We start from the raw sequence: 22584 nt of genomic DNA, 5'->3' as shown, positions 1-22584 counted from the left end.
TGAAGCTCAGGGAGCAGTACCAAGCCATATCTGGATTGTCTGATTTGCATATATGTGGTGTTATATACACCTTCCTGCTCTTAACGCATTTGACGTGGTTGATAGGGTTTTGCCAGATTGCAAGATCGTTCTTCTCAATCACCTTCTTCCAGCACAGGCGCTTTGCAACAGACTCAATAGAATCTTGCTCTTGTTTTAAATCCTCTCGAGTTCTGTTCCATCCCCTCCAGTTCTTTTTCCAGTGAATAGGCGGCCCGGAAAGAATCCAATAACCACCAGGCCTTACTAAATTTAATTCTACCTCTGCCCATTTCAATTCCTCTTCAATTTATTGCCACTCAATTCAATTCTTCCTCCACGACTACAGGAAGAGGAGGGTCAGCGGTGGTTGGGGAGTGCAGGCAATAATCTTTGTTTCGTTTCTTTTTTTTTTTATATGAAATGGAGGAAGTGAAAGAACAAGCAGTGAGTGCAGAGTGATTGAGAGAGAGAGAGATGGAGTTGTGATTGGATGCCATTAACAACAATGCGGTAGTTTCATTCAACTCATTCTTTTGTAATTGTATTTACTTTCTTCTTTTGACTCGTGATTTCACCTGTCTTGGATAGGTAAACATGTCATTAACAATAAAACGGTATTTTCATTCAACAACAGTTTCATTTTAACTTTACCAACTTTCTTTTCTAACTTACAATTTCATCCGCTCCAAATAAGTAAACATGTCGGTAGAGTCTATGATACTTCATTCAACTTGTTTTCTTTTCCAACTCTACGTACTTTCTCGTCCAACTTGCGATTGTTTTACTTGTTTCGAATAAATTAACGTGTTGTTAAACCAATACAATATTTGTCAGTCCACTAACTTTCCTTTTCAGCTTTACATGTTCACAATTCAGACTTCCCAAATTCCAACTGACATTTGTGAGAGTTCGGGAGGCTGCGCCAACTCGCCCTCGCTCTCTCTCTTTTCCCTTCTGCGACTCCAAACCTTCCTCCCTCGCCCTCTCTCCTCCGCCTTCTGCCGCCTCCGATCTCAAAACTCACAACCTCCGTCGAGTTCAGATCGATCACCGACGCCTCCGCCTTCCAAATCCCTACTTTCGCCTTCGCTCACTTTCAGGTACTTAGAAAACCATAATCCTCGGATTTCTTCTGGTAATTAGGTTTACGATTGCGCTTAATGCCTGATTTAATGCGTTAATGCTGTCGTTTGCGTTTTGTTCGACTTGCGTTTTAGGGATTTCTTGCGTTTTTGAATGCTTTGTTAAATATGTGTTTTCTGCTGCAATTTGTGTTAACTTTGTGTTCTGTATGCGTTACAGCTCAAGATCGAGGAAATTGCACGGGTTTTGATTGCCGAATCGTAAGAGAAGATGTTCGGTTCTTTTAATCGTAAGCTTTCATTATCTCTATATCTTTCATTGATCCTTCGGGTCAGATTTTGTTTCATCATCAAAGCTGCATTCAGTACATTTTAATTGGTTCCGATACGAATAATTGTTTTTTATATTTTCATCAATCATATATCGATTTTTCGGAAGATATCGATACACTTTTTATTTGCTTCGTTGTAAGATGGTATGACATACATTTATTAGCAGCATGATTACGGGCAATTAGGTTTACGATTGCGCTTAATGCCTGATTTAATGCGTTAATGCCGTGTTTGTGTTTTATATGACTCGCGTTTTAGGGATTTCTTGTGTTTTTGAATCCTCGATGCTTTGTTAAATATGTCTTTTTTGTTGCAATTTGTGTTAACGTTTTGTATGCGTTACAGCTCGAGATCAAGGAAATAGCCCGGGTTTTGAATGCCGAATCGTAAGAGAAGATGATCGGTTCTTCTAATCGTAAGCTTTCTTTATCACTATATCTTTTATTGATCCTTGGAGTCAGATTTTGTTGCATCATTTTAACTGCATTCAATATATTTTAATTGGTTCCGATACAAATAATTGCTTTCTGTATTTTTCGTCAATCATATGTGATATGCTTCGTTGTAAGATGAGTATGACATGCATTTATTAGCATCATGTTTAAGGGCAATTGATTGTGTTTATCTGGTCTTCTGTTTATAATGTTTGATTGTCCGATAAATATTCGGCCTTGGTAATTTTTTTCGTTGCGAAAATAATCTAACTTGTGGAATATTGTTTAACAGCTTTTGGGCAGGCATCTAGCAGCCCGTTTGGGTCTCAATCAGTATTTGGGCAGACCAGCATCACAAATAACAATCCTTTTGCCCCTAAGCCTTTTGGTAGCACAACCCCATTTGGTGCGCAAACAGGGAGTAACATGTTTGGAGGAACTTCAACTGGTGCATTTGGCACAACTCAAGCTTCTTCACCTTTTCCTTCCTCCACAACCTTTGGTGCTGCGTCCTCACCAGCTTTTGGAAATACAACGCCTGCTTTTGGAGCAACTTCTAGTCCTTCACCATCACCTTTTGGTGGTAAGTCAATGGATTAAATTTTTTTTTTTGTTTTTTCGTTTTGTGTTCGCTCACCACTTTTCAACTGATTCTTTTGATATAACTTTTATGATATATGGTTATTGGAAATCATTTGCATTGTCCCTTCAAGGTTGTATTGAGTGTTTTTCTAGAAATGTATGAGTGGATTATACTTTCAGTAGGTGATATTAGTGGATTATGCATTCTGCACAAGATGGATATATTGTTATTGAAACTTTCTATTTGGTACACATCTATTGGTGCAGTTGGCTTGTGAAACGACAACTATCATAAGGGGGGGGGGGGGGGAATTAAGACTTTGAGAGTGGAATAGGGATTATTACTATGCCTTTACTACTCTGGCTGTACTTTTTGTGTGATGGATTGGTTTCATTTTGTATTTCAAGGGGCATGTGCTCACTTTGCTTCTTAGTTTATGTGCGGAATCATTTTCACTTTAGAAGCTCATCAACAAGATTGATCTAGTTATACTGGGATGCTCAATCCATACAATTCCTGTGTTATTTGGTTACATGTTATTCATCTCTCTGAGCTCAATTGTTTCGCTATTTTGATAACTTTTTGTCACTGATGATTTTTTCTCTGTTTTCTCCCCCATATGCACGCACCTCTCTCAACAGGTTCATCTGGGTTTGGTCAGAAGCCTGTGTTTGGAGCATTTGGGTCCAATCCTGCTCAAACAAGTCCTTTTGGATGTACAACACAACCATCACAGCCAGCATTTGGGAGCAGTATATTTGGTTCCTCCACGCCATTTGGTGGATCAAGTCAGCTAGCATTTGGTGCTACCACCACCCCAGCTTTTGGTGCTACAAGCACCCCAGCGTTTGGTGCTACAAGTAGTCCATCCTTTGGTGCTACCACCACCCCAGCCTTTGCATCTACAAGTAGCTCGGCCTTTGGTTCCACAACAAGTCCTACATTTGGAAGCACAAGAGCTGCATTTGGTGTGTCAAGTTCTCCTTTGTTTGGATCTAGGGAAGCACTTGGAGCTTCAAGCACTCCGGCTTTGAGTTCATCTAGCTCGACCTTTGGTACTTCAAGTACCCTAGCGTTTGGTGCTACAAGTAGTCCAACCTTTGGTGCGACCACCACCCCAGCATTTGGTTCAACCACCACCTCTGCGTTTGGTGCTACAAGCACCCCAACGTTTGATGCTACAAGTAGTCCAACCTTTGGTGCTACCACCACCCCAGCATTTAGAGCTACAAGTAGCCCAGCCTTTGGTTCCACAACAAGTCTTGGAAGCACAGAAGCTGCATTTGGGGTGTTAAGTTCTCCCTTGTTTGGATTTGGGGGAGCATTTGGGGCTTCAAGCACTTCGGCTTTTGGTTCATCTAGCTCGAACTTTGGTCCTTCAAGCACCCCAGCGTTTGGTGCTACAAGTAGTCCAGCCTTTGGTGCTACAAGTAGTCCAGCCTTTGGTGCTACAAGTAGTCCAGCCTTTGGTGCTACAAGTAGTCCAGCCTTTGGTGCTACCACCATCCCAGCATTTGGTGCTACCACTACCCCAGCTATTGGTGCTACAAGCACCCCAGCGTTTGGTGCTACAAGCACCCTAGCGTTTGGTGCTACAAGCACCCTAGCGTTTGGTGCTACAAGTAGTCTAGCGTTTGGTGCCACCACTACCTCAGCCTTTGGTGCTACCACTACCCCAGCTTTTGGTTCTACAAGCACCCTAGCCTTTGGAGCTACAAGTAGCCTGGCCTTAGGTTCCACAAGAAGTCCTACATTTGGAAGCACAAGAGCTACATTTGGGGTGTCAAGTTCTCCTTTGTTTGGATCTGGGGGAGCATTTGGGGCTTCAAGCACTTTGGCTTTTGGTTCATCTAGCTCGACCTTTGGTACTTCAAGCACCCCATCGTTTGGTGCTACAAGTAGTCCAGCCTTTGGTGCTACCACCACCCCAACATTTGGTGCTACCACCATCCCAGCTTTTGGTGCTACAAGCACCCCAGCGTTTGGTGCTACATGTAGTCCAGCCTTTGGTGCTACCACCACCCCAGCCTTTGGTTCCACAACAAGTCCTACATTTGGAAGCACAGGAGCTGCATTTGGGGTGTCAAGTTCTCCCTTGTTTAGATCTGGGGGAGCATTTGAGGCTTCAAGCACTCCGGCTTTTGGTTCATCTAGCTCGACCTTTGGTACTTCAAGCACCCCAACATTTGGTGCTACCACCACCCCAGCGTTTGGTGCTACCACCACCCTAGCTTTTGGTGCTATAAGCGCCCCAGCATTTGGTGCTACAAGTAGTCCAGCCTTTGGTGCTCCTGGTTTTGGTTCATCCAGTACCCCATCTTTCAGCTTTCCATCCACTCCTAGCTTTGGCCATACAAGTTCTACATTTGGTAGCAGCCAATTTGTCGCTTCATCTATTTTTGGAGCACAGGGTTCTCCATTTGGTGAGTATTCCCGATGCATATGAGTGGTGGTACATTTTGAAAAAATAAAATGGACCAGCCAAATGCCTCATTCTATTTTGTATCGTTGTAGTTGTATTATATTCTTATAATGTGTGATGCAGGAGCTCAATCAACAACATTTGGGAACATTGGTGCCTTTGGGCAGTCAGCTTTTGGGGGCCAGCAACGTAAGGGCAGTAGAGTGGTTGCATATGCTGCAACTCCTGAACCCAATTGTGGAACTGGGACTAGTGCTGCCGGGAAATTGGAGTCAATATCACCAATGCCAGCATATAAAGAAAAAAGTCATGAAGAACTCCGCTGGGAGGATTATCAATTGGGGGATAAAGGTATGGTTTCTATTTATAACGTTTCATTATCTTGAAACATTTTTGCGTTTGTCAGCAATAATGACATTTGCTAAGTTCAAAATGTTTCTTTTTTGACTTCCAGGTGGTCCAGTTCCTGCTGGTGGGCGTGGGTTTGGCATTACTACCTCACAGCAAAACCCTTTGAATTCTGCACATACATTTCCTCAAGCATCAAGTCATTTTAATGCCACAACTTCATCTAATTTGTTTGCTCTAAAAACTTCATCCTTCACTAATACAGGCTTCACAACATCTACACCATTCAGTTCATCAAGTTTTGGGATTTCTACTTCAACAAGTCCTTTTACACCATCACAACCTTCTACAATTTTCTCTAAAACCTCACCTCCGTCTCTCTTTAGTTCTTCAAGCTCTGCATTTTCATTTTCTTATCCGGCTGCGACAACAACTTCCACACTTAATTCAAATCCATTCAATCCCACACCTCCAGTTGCCCAGACAGGTGGTGCTTTTACCATTCTATTTGGGCAGAATTCAACTCCTTTTTCTCAGCCATTCAGTAACCCTTCTACTTGCTTTGGTTTGACAATCTTCTTTGGTGTTGGGGCTACAAGTAGTCACATGGGTTTAAGTCAACCAACTGTAACTTTTTATTTTTTGTTTTTACTTTTAATTGGTAAGAGGTTTTAATTGATGATTGGTTGACTTTTTTTCCTTATTTTCTTTCCCGTGCAGCCAACTTTTATTTCTATGCCTTTCTCATCTCAGCCAGCTCAGAGTAGTGGTTTCAACTTCGACATTTTTAATCAAACTCAGTCAGGTAACATATGTTTTGAACATCTTTATGTTTCCTTAATTTATATAGCCATTGAGGTTTTATTTGTCAGTTGTATCGTTGTCGTTGTATTATATTCTTATAATTTGTGATGCAGGAGCTCAATCAACAACATTTGGGAACACTGGTGCCTTTGGGCAGTCAGCTTTTGGGGCTTCAAGCACTCCGACTTTTGGGTTATCTAGCTCGACCTTTGGCACTTCAACCAATCCAGCTTTTGGTGTTTTAAGTGCTCCTGGTTTTGGTTCATCCAGTACTCCATCTTTCAGCTTTACATCAACTCCTGCCTTTGGCCAATCAAGTTGTACATTTGGTAGCAGTCAATTTGCCGCTTCATCTCCTTTTGGGGCACAGAGTTCCCCATTTGGTGAGTATTCCAGATGCATGAGCGGTGGTACATTTTGAAATAATAAAATGGACCAGTCAGATGCCTCGTTCCTATTTTGTATCGTTGTAGTTGTATTATATATTTATAATTTGTGATGCAGGAGTTCAATCAACAACATTTGGGAACACTGGTGCCTTTGGGCAGTTAGCTTTTGGGGCTTCAAGCACTCCGGCTTTTGCTTCATCTAGCTCGACCTTTGGTACTTCAACCAATCCAGCTTTTGGTGCTTTAAGTGCTCCTGGTTTTGGTTCATCCAGTACTCCATCTTTCAGTTTTCCATCAACTTCTGCCTTTGGCCAATCAAGTTCTACATTTGGTAGCAGTCAATTTGCCTCTTCATCTCCTTTTGGAGCACATAGTTCTCCATTTGGTGAGTATTCCAGATGCATGTGAGTGGTGGTACATTTTGAAATAATAAAATGGGCCAGCCAGATGCCTGATTCTGTTTTGTATTGTTGTCGTTGTATTATATTCTTATAATTTGTGATGCAGGAGCTCAATCAACAACATTTGGGAACACTGGTGCCTTTGGGCAGTCAGCTTTTGGGGGCCAGCAATGCGGAGGCAGTAGAGTGGTTGCATATGCTGCAACTCCTGAACCCGATGGTGGAACTGGGACTAGTGCTACTGGGAAATTGGAGTCCATATTAGCAATGCCAGCATATAAAGAAAAAAGTCATGAGGAACTTCGCTGGGAGGATTATCAATTGGGGGATAAAGGTACGGTTGAATATGCTGCAACTCCTGAACCCAATGGTGGAAGTGGGAAATTTGAGTCAATATCAGCAATGCCAGCATATAAAGAAAAAAGTCATGAAGAATTTCGCTGGGAGCAATGTTCTAAAAATTGGTCGCCTTCGCGCTAAGCGGTGCCTAAGCGCTAGGCGGTAAAGGCCTGCTGTGATTTTGTGCAAATCGTTTTGTAAAATCGTAAAATCCATTTGGAGCTAGGCGGTCTTAGGCGGCTTGGCAGTTTGGTTTTTTTATTTATTAAAAAATAATTTACTTAAGTGGCTAGTGTCCTTGCCCCTGGTAAACTAATGCCTAAATAGAATTGCAGTATTTCCACAATTCTCTCTCGCCTGGCGTCTGTCCATCGTCTTTTGGTCTGCAACTACAAATCTACAACAACTCCAGCTCTGGTCTTAAGCCGTCTCCAACTCTCATCTGATTGTACAATTTGTGCAAGGTCTTTGGCAAATACAATCTCACATGTCCACGGTCTCCAGGTACTTCTGCATCTGCAATGGAAACATTTGATTTGATATTACGGAAAGATAAAAGTTAATGGGTTAATTAACTTAATTGGTATATCTGCATCTAGATATCAAAGTTTGAATTACCATTCTTATTCTGTTTTAACTTTTATAATAGTTCGATTAGTTTAACCCTATCAGTAATTTAAGTTCTGTCTTTTAAATGGATTAATGGGTTTCCTACTTTGTTTGATATCAAAGTTCTTAACTACATAACTAGATCACCGAAAATATGACTTGAATTTGAGTCTTCATCATTCGTACCGAAAAATTACTTAAATTTGCGTCTCAGTTTAAATTAGTTCATCATTTGTACTATTTAATTTTCCTATTCTTTTTAGAAGCTGTTGTTTTCTTGAAAGCTTTAAGTGTAACCGTACCCCATTTTCCACTTTACTCGATGAGAATGGTTCTCATATTGGTTTGGTTAAAATTTTTTGAGATATCGATTTTGATGCTAATTCTCATTTTGGTTTGGTTCTCATAATGGAATATTATTTTTAGATGACAGGCACTGCATCATTCGGAGCATCTAATGCAATGTCGTCCTCCTCCTAAACTGAAAATTTGTTGAAGTGTAGTTCGGATGATGTGGGATGGGAGTATGGGATCTAGCAAATCTTATAAAACTCAGATAAGGTGCAGTGTAAGTTGTGCAACGAAATAATTAGTTGTGGAGTATATAAACTGAACCAACACATAGCCAACATAAAGGGAAATGTAGCCGCGTTCACAAAGTCTTCGGATGAGGATAAAGTCAAATGTAGAGCCCAATTAGAAGAAGCCAAAAGTAAGAAGAAACATAGGAATAAACACAACCAGGAAGTGAGGGAAGAGGTTCAGCTTCAACAAATTGAAGAGGAAGAAGACATTGATGTTGTTGGGTCAAGGAAAAGGTCGCACACTCTTGGATTAGGATAGGGGATCCACAATCAATCCCAATTCTTCAAAAAAAGCAAGAAGATGGGGCAACAAAACTTCCATGATGCAATTTGGGAGGATAAAGCTCATCAAGTATCAATTTTTGGCTCGATGGGTGTATAAAGCCGAAATGCATTTCCATGCCATTGATGATGATAGTTTCAAACGCTTTGTGCAAGCAGTTGATCAATTTGGCTCGGGTTACCAACCTTCAAGCCAATACGATTTAAGAAAGCCTATATTGAAAGAAGAGGTAGAGAGTGAAAAATTCACTCAAGAAGAATGAAGAAGGGTGGGCTTTGAATGGTTGCTTAATTATGACCGATGGTTTGAGCGACCTGAAAAGGAGAAGCATATTGAATTTGTATCTCAATTGCAAGGAAAACACCATATTTCTTTCTTCCAAGGAATGCCCTAGTGAAGCACTCACTGGAGAATACATCTTTGAATATGTTGACAAGTGTGTTGAAGAAATTGGAAGTTATTTCCCGATATATGATGTCCAAAACCAAGTGACAAATGTTTGAGATGCATAAGTATGACAAAAAGATGATGAATTTGGAAGACATTTGGGCGACGTTGGATGCGTTGAGAATGATGACAACTATAATCCGGGTATTAATATTCACATATGCTTGTATTTTATTTATTAAATTTGGCTATGCTACTTATTTTTCTTTACTAATCGTGTTTTTTTTCCTTCTTTAGTTTAATGGTGGTATATTTATGGAAATTGTATACCTAATTTGCAAATGATGGTTATAAAGATTCTCTCATTGACTACAAGTTCATTTAGTTGTGAGAGGAATTTGAGCACTTTTGGGGGAATACATACAAAGAAAATGAATAGATTAGATACAACAAGATTAAATAATTTAGTTTGTCCAATTCAATGCAAAGATCATAAACAAGAAGAAAAGAAAGAAGGAGAAGAAAGTAGATATATTACTTGCAAGTGAAGCTAGTATGACGCAATAATGTATTGTGGAGGGTAGTGATGAAGAAGTTGAGCTTGATTCGGGAATGGATGGAGAGACATTGGAGGTGGGTAGTTCCCTAGAGGCTAGGAGAAGTTTTAGAAATGTTGAAGTAAGAGAACTTCATGATGAAGATTTTGTATCGGATGAGGACATGGAAGGAGATGATGAAATTGAGTTTGAGTCTAACATAAAGAGAGAGAGAGAGAGAGAGAGAGTCTTGGAGGGATATGGAAATAAGAGTGATGCCTAGCTTTGCAACTTTGCAAGTATCTAATATTATTATATTTTCTTATTCCTTCTATTTTGCATTTTGTGTGTTTTTAAATTGTGAACTTGTTGGATACATGTATCATCCAAGTATACTCCTCACAATGATTATATGTTTAATGTGTTTTTAAATATTGAACTTGTTAGATACATGTACTTTATGTATTCTTCTACTTTTATTTTTGCATTTTATCTTTTATTTTTATTATCCATATAATTATAGGTTTTTTTTTAAAGTGAATAATCACATATTTACAAGATATACAATAAATTTACATAAATCCGTCTAGGCCGCTTAGGCGCTAGGTCTTTGCCGGCTGATCAACTAGCGTCCAATGTCTTTTAGACCCTTACCTGTAAGGATTATCAATTGGGGAATAAATGTATGGTTTCTAGTTATAATGTTTCAGTATCTTGGAAATTTTCCGCGTTTGCACAGACATTTCCTCGAGCATCAAGTCCTTTTAACTCCTTATCCACATAAGCTATAACAGTAAAAAAAAGCCAGCCACTAATTGTTTCCAATTGAAATGCCAAATCCTATGTGGCATGACATGGAATGACAGCAAATAGACTTTCTGTCAAATTTGACAGCAGCTTCAAATATTTTTTTTACTAATTATTGAATGTATTTTATTAATATTTTAATGTCATTTATTATTTGATTGTTAAACGGTATAGTTGGTTTAAAACGCTACCTCTTTCTTCTTTTTGAATTAGCAAATTTGTTTCAATTATCCATCTTCCATTTTCCCATAACCCTGCACAAACACCTTCAAAAACCCTCCATCCATGGCGGACCTATTCTCTTAACCCTCATCACCCCCTTATCATCCTCCTAAGAAAAAAACCCACCTCACTCATGGAGCTCTCTTCTTCCTTCACACAAGTCCCCAACCTATCCGCTTACCATAACAACTCATTCTCCTCCTCCTTCTCGCAGCTCTCAACCCAAATCTGCCTCAAAACCCCCAAATTCCCAAACCACAAATTGCAAAATCTCCACAAAGAGCTCTTGGAGCTCAAAAAGGCGACTTCTCCGAAGAAGAAGGTGCCGCCGAAGCAATTCATACTCCGGGCGCCGTTGGATGACAAGAGATTAATATGATTTTTATTATGAATTATTTATATATAAAATTTAAAGTATAAGACAGAAATTAAGAAAAAAAAAATAATGTAATAAAATAATAGTTTAATTTGACATATCGGGTTGAGAGCAAAACATGAAAATATGTCAAAATGCCACATAAGCTGTCAAATTTAAATTTTATGTTCAAAATTTAACATCTTCTTTAGAGATGGTCTAATTGCCACAACTTCATCTAATTTGTTTGCTCCAAAAACACCATCCTTCACTAATACAGCTTCACAACAACTTTACATTTCAGAAATTCTCGCCGATCCTGATCTATTTGACATAGTATGGACAAATAAAAAAAACAAGAGGAAACAAAATGGAATTCTTTTGTATACCTTATATATATATATATAAGGTATACATATATATATAGGAAGTCTTTTAAGGAAAATGATTTCTATTTTTTTTTAAAATGAGGATACTCTCTTGATCGTTAGATTTGGTTTTAATGAAATTCTGTGGTTGAGATTATGTGGCCTGTGATTTAATCTTAACCACATAATTTCATTAAAGTCAAATCTAATGGTTAAGAGGGTGTCCTCATTTTGTTTGAAAAATGGGATCCCTTCCCTTAAAAGGCCCGTATATGTATAAAACCTCTTACAGTTTCCCTCAAACTTCATCTCCGTCTCTCTTTAGTTCGTCAAGCTCTGGATTTTCCTTTTCTACTCCAACTGCAACAACTTGCACATTTAATTCAAATCCATTCAATCCCACACCTCCAGCTGCCCAGAAAGGTGGTGCTTTTACCAGTCCATTTAGGCAGAATACAACTCCTTTTTCTCACCCATTCAGTAACCTGTTTTCCCAGAAAGGTGGTGCTTTTACTAGTCCATTATCGGATTGTTAATGGGCATCCATTAAGATCCATTCAATTTGATATCACTTTAATATTGAGGTGAGATTTGTAGTGTAATGATAGTATAAGGTGAAATCAAACTAAAAAGTCTTAATGGATACCCGTTAACAACTCAATGAGTTGATTTGCCACCTCTATTTGGGGATCTTCACTGCTGCTGGTGCTACAAGCAGCCTAATGGGTTTTAGTCAAGGAGCTATTTTTAATTCTAAAAGGTTTTAATTGATGATTGGTTAACTTTTTCTCTATTTTGTTGAGCAGCTGATTTATTGTTCTACGCCTTTCCCATCTAGGTCACTTTTCGGGTTGAAACAAGACTCCTATGTTACACAAATAGGTGATGCTACTAGCGCTTAGCGTCTTTTATGTTACTTGAAGTCGTGCCCTAAGCTTGCTTTGATATGGTTGTGATCCCGCCCTTCTCATTATCTTGCCATCTAGCAAACAAGGTTTCGTGTGTTAATTTTCGTTGAGTGATGGTTTACTTTGTTAATGTTAAAACTCACATTAAAGAAAATGGACGTTTCTGTAACATTCACTGTTTTTTTTTTTTTTTTTTTTTTTTTGTTTTGGGAAACTAACATTCACTTTGTTCTTTTAGCGCCAGCAAAAAGGGACGTGGCTGATCTAATGCGAAAATGATCGAACGGTGAGGATGATGCTTCTAATTAAGAAGGATGGGGTGCTTTCTTCACGAGAAAGAAAAAAGAAAAGGGGGATTTACCATTAAAAAAAAAAAAAAGGAGGGGGGGGGGGGGGGGGGGGGGAGGGGGAGATGGGGTAGAAGAGAGCATCACAGAGCAAGGATAGCTCTCTTTTGATGGGTTTTCTTATATTAACTACAAGAATATCCTTTCAGTATTTTCAAAAAAATAAAAAAATAAATCGTAAATAAAAAAACTTAAAGCTTTCTCACAAAGTTTTAAAAATTAATTTTTTTTTAAATTTTACTATAAATATAAAATTAGATTAATCGGAATAGGGGCATTTTAGTAATTTTATTGGTTTTCTTTCTTAATCGTGTGGTTAAGTAGACAACTTATATGAATAAATATGATTCTTACTTCAATTCTAAGAAATTTTAAAAAACACTTTCAACAAGAATTTGATTCTGACTTCATCATGTTTCAATATCTCCTCAACTCAATTTCACTCAATTCAATTCTTCCTCCACAACTTCATGAAGAGGGTAGGTGGTAAGTGGTGATTGGGGAGTGCAGGCAATAATCTTTGTTTCTTAATCATGTTTTGTTTTCTCTATGAAACGGAGAAAGTGAAAGAAAAAGCAGTGAGTGCAAAGTGATTTAGAGAGAGAGAGATGTAATTGTGATTGAATGCTCGGTGTAGCCTTTGAGTAATTTCACCTGTTTCAAATAAAGAAATATGACATTAACAACAATGCGGTACTTTCATTAAACTCATTTTCTTTTTTAATTGTACTTACTTTGTTCTTTGACTCGTGATTTCATCCGTTTCGAATAAGTAAACATATCATTAACAACAATGCGGTACTTTTATTCACCGTATTTTTTATTTCAACTTTACTTACTTTCTTTCTTAAATTACAATTTCACTTGTTTCAAATAAATAAATATATCGGTAAAAACAATACGATCCTTTCATTCTATCTCATTTCCTTTTTCAACTCTACTTACTTTCTTATCTAACTTGCGATTTCACTAGTTTCGAATAAGTTAACGTGTCGTTAAGGACATACATAAAAAAATATTCCAACAAAAAAAAAAAAGAAAAAAAATCTTAAGAGGACAAATATTGAAAACCGACTTGTCCGAAGTGAAAGACTCCCCTTTCCTTGGATAGGTTTACGGACTTACTCTTCACGCTAACATTACGTGCTTACTATTTACGCGACGCGCCCGTCGCTCACTTCCCCCCACTCGTGTAAAAATACCTTTCGCCTTCTCCCTGTTCTGACATTTGTGAGAGTTCGGAGGTTGCGACAACTCGCCCTCGCTCTCTCTCTTTTCCCTTCCGCGGCTCCGAACCCTCCTCCCTCGCCCTCTCTCCGTCGCCTTCAGCCGCCTCCGATCTCAAAACTCACAACCTTCGTCGAGTTCAGATCGACGCCCGACGCCCGACGCCCTTCGCTCACTTTCAGGTGGTTTAAAAAAACCCTAACCCTTGGTTTTCTTCTGGTGATTAGGTTTACGATTGCGTTTAATGCCTGATTTAATGCGTTAATGCTGTCGTTTGCGTTTTATTCGTCTCGCGTTTTGGGGATTTCTCGATGCTTTGTTAAATATGTGTTTTGTGCTACAATTTGTGTGAACTTTGTGTTCTGTATGCATTGCAGCTCGAGATCAAGGAAATAGCACGGGTTTTGATTGCTGAATCGGAAGAGAAGATGTTCGGTTCTTCTAATCGTAAGCTTTCTTTATCTCTATATCTTTTATTGATCCTTGGAGTCAGATTTTGCTGCATCATCTTAACTGCATTCAATATATTTTAATTGGTTCCTATAGGAATAATTGGTTTATGTATTTTCATCAATCATATGTCAGATTTTTAGAAGATGTCGATACATTTTTTATTTGCTTCGTTGTAAGATGAGTATGACATGCATTTATTGGCAGATTGATTACGGGCTATTTAATGTGTTTATCTGGTCTTCCGGTTATACTGTTTGATTGTCTGATAAATATTCGGGCTTGGTAATTTTTTGCGTTGCGAAAATAATCTTACTTTTGGAATATTGTTTAACAGCTTTTGGGCAGTCATCTAGCAGCCCGTTTGGGTCTCAATCGGTATTTGGGCAGACCAACAGCACAAATAACAATCCTTTTGCCCCTAAGCCTTTTGGAAGCACAACCCCATTTGGTGCGCAAACAGGGAGTAACATGTTTGGAGGAACTTCAACTGGTGTATTTGGTGGCGCAACTCAAGCTTCTTCATCTTTTCCTTCCTCCACAACCTTCGGTGCTGCATCCTCACCAGCTTTTGGAAATACAACGCCTGCTTTTGGAGCAACTTCTAGTTCTTCACCATCACCTTTTGGTGGTAAGCAAGTGGATTGAATTTGAATTTTTTCTTTTCTTTTCGTTTTTTTGTTCGCTTACCACTTTTCAAATGATTCATTTGATATAACTTTTATGATATATGGTTATTGGAAATCATTTGCATTGTCTACTATCATTCTTAATGTCCTTCCAAGTTTGCATCAAGCGTTTTTCTGGAAATGCATGAGTGGATTATGCATGCTGTACAAGATGGATATATTGTTGTTGAAACTTTCTATTTGGTACACATCTATTGGTGCAGTTGGCATGTGAAACGACAAATATCATAAGGGGGGAATTAAGACTTTGAGAGTGGAATAGGGATTGGTTTCATCTTGTATTTCAAGGGGCATGTGTTCACTTTGAATTCCACTTTAGAAGCTCATCAACAAGATTGATCTATTTATAATGGGATGCTCAATGCATACATGTTATTCATCTCTCTGTGCTCAATTGTTTTTCTATTTTGATAACTTCTTGTCACTGATGATTTTTTCTCTGTTTCTCTCCCCCATATGCACACACCTCTCTCAACAGGTTCATCTGGTTTTGGTCAGAAGCCTGTGTTTGGAGCATTTGGGTCCAATCCTGCTCAAACAAGTCCTTTTGGAACTACAACTCAACCATCACAGCCAGCATTTGGGAGCAGTATATTTGGTTCCTCCACGCCATTTGGTGGATCAAGTCAGCCAGCATTTGGTGCTACCACCACCCCAGCTTTTGGTGCTACAAGCACCCCTGCCTTTGGTGCTACAAGCACCCCAGCCTTTGGTGCTACAAATGGTCCAGCCTTTGGCGCTACAAATGGTCCAGCCTTTGGCGCTACCACCACCCCAAGTTTTGGTGCTACAAGCACCCCAGCTTTTGGAGCTACAAGTAGCCCAGCCTTTGGTTCCACAACAAGTCCTACATTTGGAAGCACAGGAGCTGCATTTGGGGTGTCAAGTTCTCCCTTGTTTGGATCTGGGGGAGCATTTGGGGCTTCAAGCACTCCGGCTTTTGGTTCATCTAGCTCGACCTTTGGTACTTCAAGCAATCCAGCTTTTGGTGCTTCAAGTGCTCCTGGTTTTGGTTCATCCAGTACTCCATCTTTCAGCTTTCCATCAACTCCTGCCTTTGGCCAATCAAGTTCTACATTTGGTAGCAGTCAATTTGCCGCTTCATCTCCTTTTGGAGCACAGAGTTCTCCATTTGGTGAGATTCCAGATGCATATGAATGGTGGTACATTTTGAAAAAATAAAATGGACCAGCCAGATGCCTCATTCTGTTTTATATCGTTGTAGTTGTATTATATTCTTATAATTTGTGATGCAGGAGCTCAATCAACAACATTTGGGAACACTAGTGCCTTTGGGCAGTCAGCTTTTGGGGGCCAGCAACGCGGAGGCAGTAGAGTAGTTGCATATGCTGCAACTCCTGAACCCGATGGTGGAACTGGGACTAGTGCTGCTGGGAAATTGGAGTCAATATCGGCAATGCCACAATATAAAGAAAAAAGTCATGAGGAACTCCGCTGGGAGGATTATCAATTGGGGGATAAGGGTATGGTTTCTAGCTATAACGTTTCAGTATCTTGGAACTTTTCCGCACTTGTTAGCAATAATGACATTTGCTAAGTTCAAAATGTTATCTTTTCGACCTCCAGGTGGTCCAGCTCCTGCTGGTGGGAGTGGGTTTGGCATTACCACCTCACAGCCAAACCCTTTGAATTCTGCACCGACATTTCCTCAGGCATCAAGTCCTTTTAATGCCACAACTTCCTCTAATTTGTTTGCTCCAAAAACTTCATCCTTCACTAATACAGGCTTCACAACAACGTCTACACCATTCAGCTCATCAAGTTTTGGGATTTCTACTTCAACCAGTCCTTTTGCACCATCACAACCTTCTACAGTTTTCCCTCAAACCTCATCTCCGTCTCTCTTTAGTTCGTCAAGCTCTGCATTTTCATTTTCTGCTCCAGCTGCGACAACAACTTCCACATTTAATTCAAATCCATTCAATCCCACACCTCCAGCTGCCCAGACAGGTGGTGCTTTTACCAGTCCATTTGGGCAGAATACAACCCCGTTTGCTCAGCCATTTAGTAACCCTTCTACTGGCTTTGGTTTGGGGATCCCCTCTGCTGCTGGGGCTACAAGCAGTCAAATGGGTTTTAGTCAACCAACTGTAAGTTTTATTTTTTGTTTTTACTTTTAATAGTAAAAGGTTTTAATTGATGATTGGTTAACTTTTTTCCTTATTTTCTTTCCCGTGCAGCCAACTTCTTTTTCTATGCCTTTCTCATCTCAGCCAACTCAGAATAGTGGTTTTAACTTCAACAGTTTTAATCAAACTCAGCCAGGTAACATATGTTTTGAGTATCTTTATGTTTCTCAATCATATAGCCATTGAGGTTTTATTTGTCAGTTGATGGTTCTGATTTCATCAACTGGTGTTTGCTTTGTAGGCAACACAAGTGGCTTGGGAGGAGGTTCAACAGGAATTCTTGGTCAGAATAACTATGGACAGTTGTATGTCATATGACCCGTATCTCTCATAGTTCTTTACTTTTGTGTGCATGTTTACGTGGTATATTTACTGTTATGGTATTTAAATACACATTTTTAGTTTGCATACCCTTCTGGTTTCACTTACACAGATAAAAAATTGCGGAAACTTTTGGGATGAAACAAATCTCATTTGATTTGAAATATCTTAATTGAAACAAATCTAAAAAAGGGTTCCTTTTCTATTCGTTTGGTAGTGGAAGGGGTATTTTTTGTTGTTGTTCTTATTGCTTATTTAATAGATAAGAAAATTCTAACTTCAGAGTATTAATTAGGTTGATACTTTTTTTTTTTCCTTCTTTTGTTCTTATCCTAATATGTAGGCTTACTATGCAGGGGCTTTTGTTAGCTACTTGGGGGTTTTCTTTTCGTTCTCTATGTCCATGGACTACAGCATTTAGAGTTTTCTTTTGTTTATTTTTTTCATTTTGAATTTTACAATTAAGTTTTGAACTAGAGAATATGGATCTATGCTGTCTTTCATAGGCCTGCAACGCAAAGCTCTGCAGCTGTACAACCAGTCCCTGCTACAAATCCATTTGGAACGCTCCCTGCAATGCCACAAATGTCAATTGGTCGTGGTGGAACTGCACCATCAATTCAATACGGAATTTCGAGCATGCCTGTAATATAATTTTCTTATGTGGTTTTATTTTTGTTTAATTTGAAATTGAATTTGACTTTAAGGTGTTAGTTCTGTCGAGAATCACTTGTATGTGGTTGCACAGTTTCTTTAAACCTTCTCTGAAGGAAAATGGAATGTGACATTGACTTTTTTTTTTCCCCTGTCAGGTCGTAGACAAACCTGCACCTGTTAAAGTATCATATTTGTTGACCTCTCAACACCTGTCGCAGAGGCGGGTCAGGTTACCTGCGAGAAAATATAATCCTAAGAATGACGATCCAAGGGTGAGGATGATGCTTCATGTAAACAGTTAATCTGTATTAGGTTTTCTGCATTTGAATTTTGTTCTTACACCTATTTGCCTTTATTGTTTTGCAGTTCCCTTTCTTTATTGACGATGAAGAAATAGACAGCACACCCAAGGCGGATGCTCTTTTCCTTCCCAGAGAAAACCCAAGAGCACTCGTCATTCGTCCAAAAGAACAGTGGCCTCAAAGGGTTGGTGCTGAGAAAGCATCCCCATTAAAGGATACTTCTACTCCGGTTCATGAGAATGGTAAGTTCTGTTGTGCCATTATCATTTTCTTTCCTTTTGGCCTTTCACTTGTACAGCCTCTTCATGGTTGGCTTGAGAAATAGTTCGGGCATATTTAATGTTTATGAAATGATTTTAGTAGCCATTATTAAGGGAGTTTTTGGTTTGTTTACATCCATTAGTGATTTTTGTCGATGGTTCTGGGCCTTCTGGCCTAATTGAGAGTTTTTTCTATTGTTCATGTAATATCAATACCACACACTAGATTATTATGCACTAATGTGGAGAGTTTTGAGTTAGTTTTCAAATTTATTGTGTCTGAGCATATTTGCACATTGCTTACTCTTCTGAACAAAATGTTTATTCAGGAAAAATTCCGGGAGAAGCTCGTTCTGAGGAGAAAGATAGTTTTTAATTAGCTTGTGGTTTATTGTTAATGTATTTTGTTAGGAATTCACTGGAACACCCGACCTTTAGTTGTTTGTGGTTGTATTTGGTTTAATAGTATCTGTGGTGTTGGCTGACATTGCTTTTTGTTGTTTCAGAAACTCGAGAAGAAAATGGCTTTGTGAAAGAGCGGGCGGATCATGCCAAAGTCAACCAGAAACTGAATGGAGTTCATGATGATCATTCTGTTCAGAAAGGGGACTCTTATATGACACTAAGTGGGCATAGAGCCGGTGAGGCTGCTATTGCATATGAGCATGGCGCTGACATTGAGGCACTAATGCCAAAGCTCCGTCGTACTGACTACTATACAGAGCCTCGAATCCAAGAATTGGCAGCTAAGGAAAGGGCAGAACAAGGGTTCTGCTGTTGTGTCAAGGATTTTGTGGTTGGACGAGTTGGGTATGGTAGCATCAAGTTCTTTGGGGAGACAGATGTGCGATGCCTTGATCTTGAGGCTCTCGTGCAGTTCAACAACCGGGAGGTGATAGTTTATATGGATGACAGTAAGAAACCTCCTGTCGGGCAAGGCCTCAACAAACCTGCTGAGGTTACACTACTCAACATTACATGCACTGACAAAAAAACAGGGCATCGGTTCACAGAAGGGTCGAAGACAGAGAGATACAAGCAGATGCTGAAGAAGAAGGCAGAGGATCAAGGAGCCGAGTTTGTTTCTTATGACGCCTTGAAAGGCGAGTGGAAGTTCAGGGTAAAGCACTTCAGTAAGTACGAGTTGGGAGAAGAAGACAACTGGGATACCGATGCTGCTGCTCCTGCCCAAGATTGCTGACGGAATATGAAGTTTGATCCGATGTGTTAAATATGTGGTTCGGGGAATGTTTGCGTGTTTTTCATTAGGAAGGTTTGGTTTGTGTTTTTTTGTGGTGGATGCGGCTTAAATTTGGAATTGTATAGAATTTTGGGATGTCAATATAGCTGTTGAACCCTTTCTGGCGCTCTGACTATTATCTACTGGTGTGTTGTGTTTTGGGGTTTTGCATTTCCATTCTTTTGAGCTTTCACTGTCGTTGTTGGTTTTTCACCGAATTCGCAACCAAGAGGAAATGAATAATTTATCTACTCGTGTGTTGTGTTTTGCATGCGTGTAAACGCTTAAACGCTTCCTTTTCGTTGTATGTGTGTTGAGTTGTGGTTTACAACTAAGAGAAAAAAGGGTTGATAAAAACACAGCCTGATATCAAGTAAACCCTACAAAACTTGTAAATATAAGTCTGATTACTCAAGTAAGTGGTCCTTTATTACAGTGATGGAAAGGTGTTGAGTTTTTGCATGACGGCGTGAGTTCAAAATTCGTTGGTGGCTAACCTAACATCTAATCTAACAAAACATATTGTTTGACAAAAAAAAAAAATCTGATTACTCAAAAAGCAAGTGATCAAAACGATGGCCGCGGGGCCGCGGTGGTGGGGTGGGGTTGCGGCGGGAAACCGGCCCAATAGACAACGACAAGTCGTACTGGTTTGTAGCCACTTTTCGATGCAGTTGACAAGAAAAAGGTGCCAGCTCGACGTCGTTTTGGGATTTTCCAAACCATGCCTTAGCCTCGCCCACGCAAGTTCCGATTTGTAACTCTCAGTCGCGAGTCATGACTCATGACACACACACAAGGCATCTCCGTCTCGGCAGGGCATCGTTTCTGAGTCTTCTTCATCACCAGGCCCACCGCACCCGAGTGACTCGAGGCCTGAGCCGCCTTAAAATGAGCCAAAACGGGTCCGATGGCAAGTAAGTGCTTTTTCTCTGCAATGTTCATAGACAAAGAGCGTCCACAATCACGCGCTTTGGATTCAAATTTGAAATCACTTTCTTGATCGGACAAGAGACCAGCGCGGGAGAGCGTGACGTCCAGCTCGGACTCAGCGTGGCGGCTCTCCTAATTGATTTTAAAATAGTTAAATCGGTGGGACGCCAATTCAAATTATGGCGGGAGGTAACGGTCTCCTAGCGAGGGTAGGAAAAGTGTTTGGGTCTCCTATTGGTACGACGCGTCTCGCTACCCTATTAGGCTATTACTGCCAGTACCAGGTAATTCTTTAGTCGAAAGAGGTAGATGAGAAAAATAGCTAGCATTCATTTTTATTTTATTTTATGAGGAATAAAACATGATTATACATGGAGGAAATTCTAGTCCTCATTTTAAAACCCTTGGGGGCGTTTGTTTGCCCTCACTAAGTTGGACTGGACTGGACTGGACTAGCTATTAGTCCAATACTGTGTTTGTTCCATGCTGGGACTAACATTAATGAGACTAAAGGGGACTAGCATGGACAAAACCCTTCACTAAAAGGTCTTAGCGAGACCCCCCAATAACCATGGGACTAGCTAAGACTATCCTCTCTTTCTCGTCCTCGTCATGCTCAACGACCACTCCCGACAGACTCCTCATCATCTTCGGTCACCTAGATCAATCATTAACTTTCCGACTCTTTTTCAGATCCATTTCACAACCAACTTTCATATAAAATATACCAAATTGAAGCTAGGAGTGACAAGATTACGATTTTACCTGAATTGAGGCCAAAATGTGGCCGGAAAATGGCCTGGAAGTCTCGGCCTGTTTGGGCTTCTTCAAATCCATGACAGATTCGAGCATTCAAAGCTAAGATCTCGATCTAGGGATGGTGATGAATTTTTTGGCGGTGCTAACTTCATCCAATTTAACGAGGGTTGGCCGGAAAACACATCGGGAAACCTGCAACTCGTCGGGAAAATTGGAGTCGTGAGGTTCCATTCTAACAACGCATTGCTAGAGAGGGAGGGAGGACAGAGAAATAGAGATTGGAATCAATAAGGAGTTTGACCAGGAATGAGAAAGAGACATGAATTGAGAGGTCTAAGAAGAAAAAAAGAGGGAGAGGGTGGGACGATGAGAGAAGAGGAAAAGAGTGGGACGGAAATGGTAGGAAAAGATGAAGAAAAAGATAAGATCATAATAAAATATTAATAATTTATATATTAAATAATATAATATTAGAATTTGTTATTATCCAGCTTCTTAGTCCAATACTGCACCAAACGCTTCATTAAGTTAGTCCAATTTAGTCTAGTCTAAGCCAGTCCAGCTTAGTCATTGAAGATAATCCAGTCCGAGATAGTCCGGCGCAACAAACGCCCCCTTAAGTTTGCCACGATGAAATAAAGTTAAAAGATAAAGAAGAAAAGCGATGAATATTTATTTAGTACATTATGTTTATCTTCAGTGATTCTCATAATAGTTTGTGTGTGTTTTTTTTTTTTTTTTTTTTTTTTTTAATGGGAGCAATTGGTTTCAAACCACGATTATCCACCTCTTTTGGATTCGGAGAGGTTACGAGGAATTTCACTCTATCCATGATCCTCATAATAGCTTGTGATATTTTTCTTAAAGTAGTGACTTTCACATTTTTGTTTCATATATGTATTTACCTTCCAGATCCCGTCTTTAGTCATGGACAATTACTTGTGGCTTTATCGAGGGGGTCTCAAAGTCAACCACAAATGTGCTAGTAAAAGGTGGCTCTGTAGTTGGCGAACAAGGTGTTTTACATGAAATCT

At 39.6% G+C, this 22584-nt stretch overlaps 1 protein-coding gene and 1 pseudogene across 14 annotated transcripts; both read left to right on the top strand.

Annotated features, from left to right (window-relative positions):
- Positions 1-744: 744 nt before the first annotated feature.
- On the top strand, positions 745-20017 carry LOC137711214 (nuclear pore complex protein NUP98A). 13 transcript variants are annotated; one of them, XM_088695640.1, is made up of 20 exons: positions 772-1121; positions 1324-1393; positions 1782-1851; positions 2163-2453; positions 3095-4028; positions 4077-4103; positions 4152-4876; positions 4999-5226; positions 5330-5850; positions 5944-6028; positions 6141-6410; positions 6532-6801; positions 6924-7151; positions 16516-17039; positions 17130-17214; positions 17320-17383; positions 17906-18044; positions 18212-18328; positions 18423-18600; positions 19125-20017. In XM_088695640.1, exons 3-20 carry the CDS (start codon positions 1833-1835, stop codon positions 19817-19819), a joined length of 5400 nt encoding a protein of 1799 aa, XP_088551766.1. In that variant the 5' UTR covers positions 772-1121; positions 1324-1393; positions 1782-1832; the 3' UTR covers positions 19820-20017. The 13 variants fall into 13 exon arrangements, 10 of the variants coding, with proteins under 10 accessions (XP_088551769.1, XP_088551768.1, XP_088551765.1 ...); XM_088695639.1 differs by having other exon boundaries at positions 771-1121; positions 4077-4876; XM_088695637.1 differs by having other exon boundaries at positions 771-1121; positions 3095-4103.
- LOC148696193 (uncharacterized) lies at positions 8739-10001 on the top strand (annotated as a pseudogene). The gene is made up of 3 exons (XR_015963782.1): positions 8739-8861; positions 9151-9223; positions 9317-10001. The product of XR_015963782.1 is annotated as an uncharacterized LOC148696193 (transcript).
- Positions 20018-22584: the final 2567 nt, after the last annotated feature.

The sequence above is a fragment of the Pyrus communis genome, chromosome 6 (genome assembly GCF_041283825.1).
Source record: "Pyrus communis isolate YQ-2024b chromosome 6, ASM4128382v1, whole genome shotgun sequence".
In the NCBI taxonomy this organism is placed as follows: Eukaryota; Viridiplantae; Streptophyta; class Magnoliopsida; order Rosales; family Rosaceae; genus Pyrus; species Pyrus communis.
This window is presented reverse-complemented; position numbering and strand designations above follow the sequence as displayed.

What these genes read in the sequence shown, in the direction of transcription:
- LOC137711214 (XM_088695636.1), top strand. An exon ending in TTATCAATTGGGGGATAAAG is followed by an intron (nt 7,152 to 16,515) that starts GTACGGTTGAAT and finishes TTCGACCTCCAG; the next exon opens with GTGGTCCAGCTCCTGCTGGT. An exon ending in CAGAATAACTATGGACAGTT is followed by an intron (nt 17,384 to 17,905) that starts GTATGTCATATG and finishes TGTCTTTCATAG; the next exon opens with GCCTGCAACGCAAAGCTCTG.